Raw genomic sequence first — 9,917 nt, forward strand, 5'->3', positions numbered from 1 at the left:
ACACTCGTGGAGGATTTTCTCTAATATTTCTGCATACACCACCATTAAAATAATTATACACTTCATGTTTAAGGTGATAATCTGCTTATGTAAGAACACAGGAATACAACCTTTGATATTTTCATAGTTTTTTTTTTATTATTATTTTCAATCTGCTTCCCTTTGAGATGGTTTAGTTGATCCTCAGTTTTTTTCCCCTCAGAGCACCTGATATTGACAGACTACAAACTTTTCATTGCCTTTTCCAAACTTGCAAATACTCATGGTACCCTACTACTACTCCTTATGTGAAAGAGAAAATCCTACACCCACAAACAGACTCTTTACTAAAACAGGAACCAAGTGCCGCACAGCTTTCACTGTTGTGTTGGTGCACACACGTTTGTTAAATACCAGTGTCACTACATATTCAAATGCTGATGGTGTTGCACTATTTCCTGTACACTGAAACTTTTCTCACATTGCCACATGGGCATGTTTCCTCTCGAGAAGCGGTTCTGCACTAATCTTCTCTTACACACGCCTTCCTGTTAAAAATTCATTTTAAACTGCTCCCACACGTTGCCGTAATGTGTGGCTCTCTGCGCTTCTCTTCGCTGCTGTTCTGGCTGGTTTGTGCTCCTGGGAGGGAGTCATGTACCCGTCCATCTGTCCATCAGGTTGTCTCTGTGTTTTTATAGGCGTCTAAAGCATCCCAAACCTGTCTCAGCTACAAATTAAAAGATGATTGTCCACCTCTCCCTTATCCAACTTTTTCCTCTTCCACCCACTCCTCCTCTCTCCATCCACCTCTCTTTTTGTCTCACCCCTTTGTGTTTGACAGGGCTCCACTGAGAGCTGTAATAACATTGAAGAGGAGGAGATGAAAGGTAGGAAAGGTACTTGTCCAACTTTCACCTACTCTGCATGCATTGGTTCACTTTGCATCCAATCCAGATCAGATAGATTTAAAAAAAAAAAAAAAAAAAAAAAGACAAAATATTTATTTCCTCGCTTTATGTTAAGGTGATGCATGTCCTCTAGGTAGAGCTTTCAGGAATCTGTCAACTCTGCTTTTCCACTACAAAAAGCTTCCGTCAGAGCACTTCAGGCTGGGATAGTCAGTACGTTTTGGAGTTGGAGGAGCATTGCAGGAAAGAAACGCTACGTCTGAACGCTGTGCTGTGCATGTTGACTGACTTAAACAGTACTGCTATGCCAGATAATATGCTTTTTCTGTTGTCTCGACTAATTCCTGTAGGAGGGCCTAATGGGCGAGCCTTGTCCTCAATGCTGCACTCACACTAAGGAAAATAACCAAAAATATTGCAAGCATGTGAACTTGTGAGCTTGTTGGCGTTGAAATAGATGCTATAAGACGGGGTCCAGGTGTGTGACTAGTCAGTTGCAGTCGTCAAAGAAACTTTGGTGCATCAGAACGGCAATGAAATGACAAAGGAGTCAGTCCTGATTGAATAATGTCAGGTTGGCAATTAAATGCAGTCTGCTTGTGATGGTATGGGAGTTAACGGTGACAAGTTGGCACGAATCTGCTGCTTCCTACACACAGAAATTCACATTAACTACTTATACTCAGAAGATTTCTCCATAAAGAGAGATGTATTGCTCCAGGACAGATATTTAACTGCAACCTTGCTTTTATAAAGCATTAGAACCAGAATACAACCATTTGGCAACCAGTTGATTTGGGTCCTTGCTGTAAAAAGCCATGCCGCAGATGAGTTGTGGTCATTGATGCTGACTGACTCAGATTGATGACAATGTTTGTTTGTGAATCAGATGGAAATTATATACAAACATTTACTAATCTGTCCTGAGAAGGATTGCAGTCGGTCTGAGTCAGAAGCATCCCACCAGGTGACCTGTGCAATCATATGGGTAATCAGTTGCCAAATAAAATTCAGTGCAATGAACCATCTTTTTTTCTTCTTCTTAGTTGCAAGGTTCGTATTTTTACTTAAGTGACTGAGCTATAAGAGTGTTAAATATCAAAGCAGGATGAAGGTTTGCAGTCCTACCATTTATTTGGGATAGATTGTTCTACAAACAACAAATGAAACTAACGTTAATTACTTCAAAGTAATTTTTTTGTCTTTTCTGGAGGATTATCTGCAAATGTTTTGAAAGATGCTGTAATCACTTTAAAGTTCTGCCCGTTGTGACTTTTAATCACAGTTGTATTAGAAAGTGAAAGCCATGGCTTTGGTGAGCAGTACCTCATGGATCTGCGGCAGGGATTAGAAAGAATGACTGAGAGTAAACACTGCTGTGTGTAGAGAACAGGAGTATTCTGCTCTTACAGTAATTACATCATCATCTGAATAAGTCCAAACAAAGGATCCCTTGGTAATGACACCTCCAAAGCTCACTGTTGTGTGTTCCACGTGACGGTATCTTTGCCTCATTTCGATTGTTGTTTGCGTAAGTGTGTGTATGCTGCCATCAAACACCACTTAAGCCTTTAATTAAGCTATCTTCAGCCTCAGGGATGACCTTTTAAGGTTTCTCAGTTGAAAGAAGTAGCACAGAGCTACCTGCAGCTTACCAGAAAGGAGTTAATCCTGTTACTTAAGGCGATGTTCATGGATTTACTACCACTTGATCTTAAAAAGCATCACTAACATGCAATCAAGATGCCTTTGTTTATCATGTCTCTATTGTCTATCTCTGAGTTTGAATGCTTTTATAATTTGTTGGATGAAAGAATCTGCTTGATTAGTGTTAGCTCTTTTGTCTACAAGGCTGGATGTTAAATCTTCAGGTTGTGCGCAGTGGTTTGCACCATCCCTTCACAGCAAGAACATTCTGGGGTTGAATCTCCGGGCTCTTGCTGTGTTTCCATCTGGTAATCCGGACAAAGACATGCATATTAAATTGGCTGGAGTTGTGAATAGAGTATAGATAGAAATGCGTAAATACGTAGAATAAAGTGATGTGTGACTATGGTAAAATTGACTTGTGGTTTTAAGTGCTTCAAGTGAACAGTAAGAAGAGCTTGTGTCTAACACAAAACACAAGAAGAAAACAGGAAAGGCCTTATAGATAAAGAACAAATAAGATATATCAAGCAGATTGTGTTCAGATTTCCAATCTTCTGCAACACGATGAACTAAAACTCTTCACTTTAAACTTAGTTGTGCTGCAGTCTCCTAAAACCAACTGTAATTAAACCGTTGCTGCAGAATCGTATGCCATTTTGTCCTGGTATTTGCTGCACATTTGAGGCCAGTAATAAATTCCGTTGTTGAAGGTTGTGTTGTGTGTGATCTTTCTCATTTCAAAATTAATCTCTGAAATTAGACATCAGGCTGCTGTGTCTTAATGCTGAAAGCGCGCTCACTTCAGAGCACAAGTGTAGCGCGTTTGTCATGTCCAGCTTGTGTTTCTTTGTAGTTTCTGGTTTGTGCAGCTGGTTTCTATGTTGCAGATCAGCTCTTTGTGTCACTCTTTTTATCTTGCGTTGTGTGATAATATGCGCAGCAATAGCTTGTAGTGCCAAAACATTTAGCCAGCTAATAGAGAAGTCATTTTGCAGTATAGCATTCAATAAACTTGATGATGATTTGCTGATTTCCTTTGGTTTACGTGAGGCTTAGAATTGCATACCTTTCAAAGATGTGATTGACACTGGCAGCCAGTGAGTTTAAGGTGGATTAATGGATGGACAAATGATGAGTTCCTCTCAGATTTTAGGAACACCCTGTGGCCTGCCAATCAGCATGTTTCTGTATGTTTGTTTGTATGTGTGTCCTGTGATGAGAGCAGCGGCCACCAGTGACTCTACCAGTACAGACAGTGCAGGGTTAACACAGTCCAGCACTATTGAGGAGCAGGCGCAGACCCCGTCTCCTCAGTGCCCACCGCTCACCTGTAAGTCAGCTGCAGTTCACCTGATTCGCCTCTCAGCTCTGACCTTTCTGGCCTTTTCCTGCCACACCAGACAACAATATTTCAAGACCAAAATAAAACAAGCAACACAAGACATTATGGCGGTAAAACAGCGACACATGAATAGGAATATTAGCTCTTCGAGCCATCACCGGCGCTTGTACCATTTCCAGCCCTACTGTGCTGCCATCTACTGGCACTCTAATATAACTACAGTTTACTGCTTCCCTTCTGTACTATATCTGTATCCAACTTCTTCAACCCACTATTTCATATATTGCAAAGTCATGTATATAACCTTATTTTACCGGGATGACTGTATCTACCTGCAGCTGGTCCCCTGCAGGAGGCTGTTAGCAGCCCCAGTGTTCCTGTAGCTCAGCCCAGCCCAGCTCAGAGCTCGTGTCCTGCACCAGAGTTCACTCTTTCACCCCCCACAGGCAGCAGCAACCTGCAGCAGAGTAAGTGACAGGCAGGTTTTGGTGTGTTTGTGCAAAGGCTCCGAAAGCCTTTTGTTCAAACTGTGCGTCATTTGTTGACAGAAGACTTTATGGACATGCAGGTCTGAGTTTTGCTGGACGTTCTGGCTTAGCTGCTGCATGTTAGCTGATGTCATTTACAACATGAGAATCCATAAAGTCTGGTGTGTGAAAATCTCTGCTGATTACGCTGTGAGTGCGTACATGGAGTTAGTGGCTTTGTGATCATCTCTGCTACAGATTCAGTTTAATAACTGGTGTTTTTGATGATGATTAACCTTGTGCAGTATTTTTTGGTGTTCTCAAATTCAAAAACTGTAGTAAATGATCGGTTTTGTTTGTGAAATATTTTTGGAATTCCTTCAGTCGAGAGAAGTTAGCTTAGGTGTTTGTTTTAGAGATTTCAGGGTTCAGTGGCCTGTTGAACATTGCATACAGCTTCAAATACTCTTGATTCTGTGTTCAGTATTGAAGTATGTGATGTGTTTGGGTGACCTTAAATGTCACTGTCATTTATACCAGAGGCGGTGTTCCCGTGTGTAGAGCTTATTTCAAATGTCAGGCAGTAAGTTGAGGGAAAGCATGCGACGTGGATGTGCATGTTCAGCCTCCAAATGATCCCTGACAATCTGTGACCTCTTGTGTGCCCGCCCTCCTCTTCCCACCACCTCCTCCTCTCTCTGCTTGCAGCTCGTAAACAGGAGATAATAAAGATGACTGAACAGCTGATTGAAGCCATCAACAATGGCGATTTTGAGGCTTACACGTAAGTTTTTATATATAAATCAATAGTATTTTGTGTGTCATCAGTGTTCAAGTACTCTTACAGCTCTGTGCTAAAGTTTTGAGCTAGTACCACTAATTGAGCAATAGTTCTTCAGGCTGTCTCGAAGTCTTTCAAAGCTTAATGCTTTTTTCAGTCCAGTATGTGACCGTTTTGAAAGGAATGTTTTGGGGGGTGGGGGCTTTTCCTTGCTGTATTAAGCCACTTAACACTCACTTGTGAATCATTCACATATGAAGTGTCTACACAGACAACTTAGCAGAGAACCAACTGAAAATTTTATCTTTAGGCACTTTGTTTATAGCAGCAGGTGACAAAAATACAGTTTGTTCCCATTTCTTGTGTTGAATTTAAGGAAAATGCCATCAATAACATAGTTACACAAGAATAAAAAAAAGAGCTATTAGCACAAAGAGCTATTAGCTGCAAATGTGTTGCATCTCAGAAGGGTGTGCAGTGTGTCCATAAAAGATTGATAAGTGTTGGACAAAAACAAGAAGTGGCAAACTTAAAAATGTATCTACAAGAGATGAACAGTATTTGAAAGACCTGACACAGAACCTGAGAGATGCCTCATCTTTACTATGAATCCAAATTTGACATTTTTGGTTCAACTTGTCATCAGAATGAATGGAGGAGGTTAGGAAAGAGGTTCAATAGTGAGGCCATCAGAGTCTGATCTACCATGTATTTCCATCGGGAAAGTATCTGATTGGCAACAGCTTCATTTGCACTGTCAGTGCAGTAAAAGCATACCTGAATAGAAAACACACTATGGAGCACTTTCAGCCATGGATTGGCCTCCCCAGAGCCTGGACCTCAACATCACTGAAGCAGTTTGAGATCACCTTGTCAGAGAAAGGTACAAAAGGCAGCCAACATCCAAAGAAGAGCCTTAAGTTTCTTTCAAGATGCCTGGAGAACTATTCCAGGAGAAATTGCAAGAAAGCTTGCATTAAGGTTCAGGCTATGTTAAAGAGTAAAGGTGGTCATACCAAATATTGACTTTAGGTTGTTCAAGCTTATACAAACTCTGTTTCTGCCTTATACGCTGCATTTTTGTACATGTTTAAACATGTAAAAGATTGAGCCCATTTTCCTAGCAAGAAATTAGAGACAGCTCAGGACTTTTTCACAGTGCTGTAGATTACTATGAATTTCTCCTTTTATTTTTTGGTCACATTTGCAGATTTTACTCTTTGTCATTGTTCACGTGAGGATACTCTTGATTGATTTTTCCTCACAGGAGAATCTGTGATCCAGGACTAACTTCTTTTGAACCGGAGGCCCTTGGAAACTTGGTCGAGGGAATGGACTTTCACAAGTTCTACTTTGAGAATCGTAAGTTACTTTAGTGGATTTTTCCTTCAGTTCTTGAGCCCTTTGAATCCACAGGGGCAATATAGTTGGCATTTGCTAACAAGAGTTTAGCCTACAGTGATATGTTCATTTACTAAAGTTTTCATTTAATGGTCAAATGTAACCAAACATGTTGGATCTCTCTACCCTCTAATTTAAGACTGCAATAAATTTTTAAAGTTGTAGAATCTGCAAGCTTTGCTTCCTCTTTTTCTCTTTTCTTTTAATTTAATAACAACATTTGTCCAATTTACAATCTAAAATCTAGCAGATCATCAGTGTTTTGAAGTGGTGAATCCAATGAATTAAAGAAAATATTAAATTAATAAAAATATATGGAATAAATGCAGCTGGGACATTAAAGCCATAAACACTACAATGTGTCAATTCTACCTTTACAAATTAAGTTAATGCATTTTGCATTTTTCCATCATAGTTCTGAGTAAAAACAGCAAACCGGTGCACACCACCATTCTCAACCCCCACGTCCATCTGATCGGCGAGGATGCCGCCTGCATCGCCTACATTCGTCTGACGCAGTACATAGACGGTCAGGGACGGCCGCGTTCCTGCCAGTCTGAGGAGACTCGTGTGTGGCATCGCCGTGACGCCAAATGGCTCAATGTGCACTTCCACTGCTCAGGGGCGCCAGCGGCACCCCTGCAGTGAACTGAGAACTCAGGCCCAGGTAAGGTGATGCCACCACCTCAATACGACAGCCTGAAAGGTGCAATAACAGTTCAATGCCGCATAAAAGCATTAATGTGGACTGCAAAATGTCTTCGCACAGGTTATTGGGTTCTTTAATGATTTTTGGTGTGCAGCATCAATCTAAATTGCAGTTTTTAATACTTAGAGCACTGAAATCTTTTTGTCCATCTCCCATCTACATTATCAAACACTTTAGCATTCAACTTTAATTCAAACTACTTTATTTCTGTCACTAGGCAACTTCTACAACTGATACTCCATTATTTTGGTTTTTGTGTATAAAATTTCAACAGCATCGGCTAAAGCTAGATCACCTAAAACTCTAGTGGCACATTAGAGAAGCAGGCCTGTGCAACAGTTTAATGATATCCATCAGAGTTTAAAGGTACTCATTGTAATCAGAGATATTAAGAGTTGTTGAGTAAACTCAGTGTTATTAGGCAAAGAGCTGAGTCGCATACAATATGAAGCATGTTGTCCATCAATATAATAATAATGATAATACTTTATTGATCCCTGTGGGGAAATTCCTCTCTGCATTTAACCCATTCACTCAGTGAAGCAGTGGGCAGCCAGTGTACCTTGCTCGGGGGTACCTCAGGGTAGCCAGTCAGTGGATTGGAAGCCGACCACTCTACCTACTGAGTTATCCCTGTAATATGTATAAGTAAAAGAAGAGTGATATTCCTTTTACTGTATTTAGACAATAGTGAAAACAAGTCAGTTTAATAGAAAAATTAAGGGGCTTTTTACAGGGATGCCCTGTGTTCCCCACTGCATTCAGTCCACCAGCTGTGGAAACTGAGAAGAATCCATAACACAGTAAAATATTCTTAGTGTATTTATGTGGCGCTTTTCAAGATAACTATCACAGAAAATAGCTAAAAACAAAGACAAGGAGATAGAAAATATAGTTTAAAAAGATTAGTTTTTAATCTGCTTTTTAAAAGAGTCCACAGATCTCAGGCTCAGTGGGAAAGCATAAGCTCTGTGTCCTTTAGTTCTCATCCTCAACCCCGAGACAACTTACTCACTAACCGCAGTGCTCTCCTTTTTCCAGCTTTGCCTGAAGTCTAAAGCTATTGGGAGCATTTATTCTCCGTGGTCGGAGCGGTGTCTGGATCCTGCCCAGGAAGAGCCTGCTTGGAAAACACCAATGTGGGAAACATACCTTACAATTTAAAAAGAAAAAGAAAAAAAGCCACAAACCAAAAAACAATAAAAATTAAAAGAAAAAAAAAAAAAAGCATATCTTAAAAGCTCGACTGAATGACCGACCACACCGACCAACACCAATCCAGTCCAACCCTAGCTAGATGATGTTGGGGCCCAGCTGATGTCAGCCCCTTTTTGCAGATGGTGCATGCTTCTGGTGGCAACACAGGGGTGATGCTGTCCCGATCCTTTTCTCCCATGGCCTTCATTTCCCCACTCTTTGTTCGTCTGCCACGTGGAAAAGTATTAACATGTTCAAAATTATGTATAACAAATGAAAAATAAGTACACTTCGCACAGAGACCGGGGCAGCGAGGACGTCTGGGGAAAAAGTGATTTCTGTTCAGAGCGTCTGTTTGAATCCAGTCGTTTTAGAGTTGTAAGGTATTTGTGGGTGGGGTTTATGGGAACGGGAGCAACTAATATTAGAATTTAACACCAGATTTAAGCGTCAGATTTGAGTATCTGCACACGATGTTTTAAGGGGGTTCAGGTGTTACTGAAGGGACCTTTATTTTTATTTTGTCTTTTTGTAATATGTATTCTGAAAAACGTTTTATCTCCTGAATGAGGGATACTGTTTTAAAGTATTTTGTGTTGGAAAAAATAATCATTTTTAATCAAGAGGGTTTTTATTTAACAGAATTGTGTATAAATGGATATTTATATAGGACAAAAGGGGGTGGAGGGAGGCATGATTTACTTCTGAGGTGTAGGTAGGGGAGCTGAAGATGAGTGTGATGGTGTTTTCGGCTTTTTTTTTTTTTCTCGTTTTATTTGGTCCCGTGTTGTAAATACAAACATATTCACATGCAACATGCACACACACACACAGTCCCTGTGCTCCAGCCTTTGAGGTGGAGCCTCTCCTGAGCTTTAGACACGGCATCCAGGCCAGCTCATCCTGAAGTTGCAGAAGGCCTCCATCTGTCTGCCCTGCACTGTGTGCATTGGAACACTAGGCAGCGCCATTGGTCAAAGTCTAAAGCTCCTCACGTCTCTAAACTACCTGGTCTGAAAGCATGGATGCTCTCAATCTAACTCTTTAGTTTCGTTTTGTTTGTGTCTGTGTGTATGTGTGTGTGTGTATTTGATGTGAAGCATGATTTATCTTAACTCTCTGATGGCCTGTACTGTTTTTGCACAGACACTTAAGACTCGATGCTGTTGTGGTCGCTCTTCTGAGGGAGTGAACCTTTCTGCAACTTCAGGTTATGCTTGCCAAAATCCTTCCCTCTCACCCTACCTCTGCCACTCTACTTTCATCATTCCTTCCCTTTTACAATCTCCACATTTGTCGTGACCTTCGCTAACCAGTTCGTACTACCATCTTAGTAGCACCACGACGTGTGATGATGATGATGTCACCCTTATGCCTGTCTCTTGTTCTGATTGTGTTCTTGAAATAATTTGTATATTGTCAGTCTTGGCTTGCTGTACTTCTGTGTGAAGTCCTGGCATTATTTAAAAAAAAAAAAAAA

The 9,917-nt window shown here is 40.7% G+C and overlaps 1 protein-coding gene across 19 annotated transcripts in view; it reads left to right on the forward strand.

Moving 5' to 3' along the window:
- The window catches only part of camk2g2 (calcium/calmodulin-dependent protein kinase (CaM kinase) II gamma 2), a 78,155-nt gene extending 69,688 nt beyond the window's left edge, over positions 1-8,467 (forward strand). For 11 of the 19 annotated variants that reach the window (XM_085477224.1, XM_085477227.1, XM_085477220.1 and 8 more), the window contains 5 exons: positions 824-869; positions 5,058-5,133; positions 6,398-6,492; positions 6,947-7,198; positions 8,282-8,467. In XM_085477224.1, the coding sequence (XP_085333350.1) occupies positions 824-869; positions 5,058-5,133; positions 6,398-6,492; positions 6,947-7,179 (450 nt within the window). In that variant the 3' untranslated portion in view covers positions 7,180-7,198; positions 8,282-8,467. Of the gene's footprint in view, positions 1-823; positions 879-3,765; positions 3,871-4,220; positions 4,350-5,057; positions 5,134-6,397; positions 6,493-6,946; positions 7,199-8,281 lie in introns of all 19 variants that reach the window. The other 8 variants (XM_085477216.1, XM_085477217.1, XM_085477215.1 and 5 more) reach the window with 3 other exon arrangements.
- Positions 8,468-9,917: the final 1,450 nt, after the last annotated feature.

This window comes from Copadichromis virginalis, linkage group LG13 (assembly GCF_057382275.1).
Source record: "Copadichromis virginalis isolate Kocher_CV1m ecotype Utaka linkage group LG13, C_Virginalis_male_GT1.1, whole genome shotgun sequence".
Taxonomy (NCBI): domain Eukaryota; kingdom Metazoa; phylum Chordata; class Actinopteri; order Cichliformes; family Cichlidae; genus Copadichromis; species Copadichromis virginalis.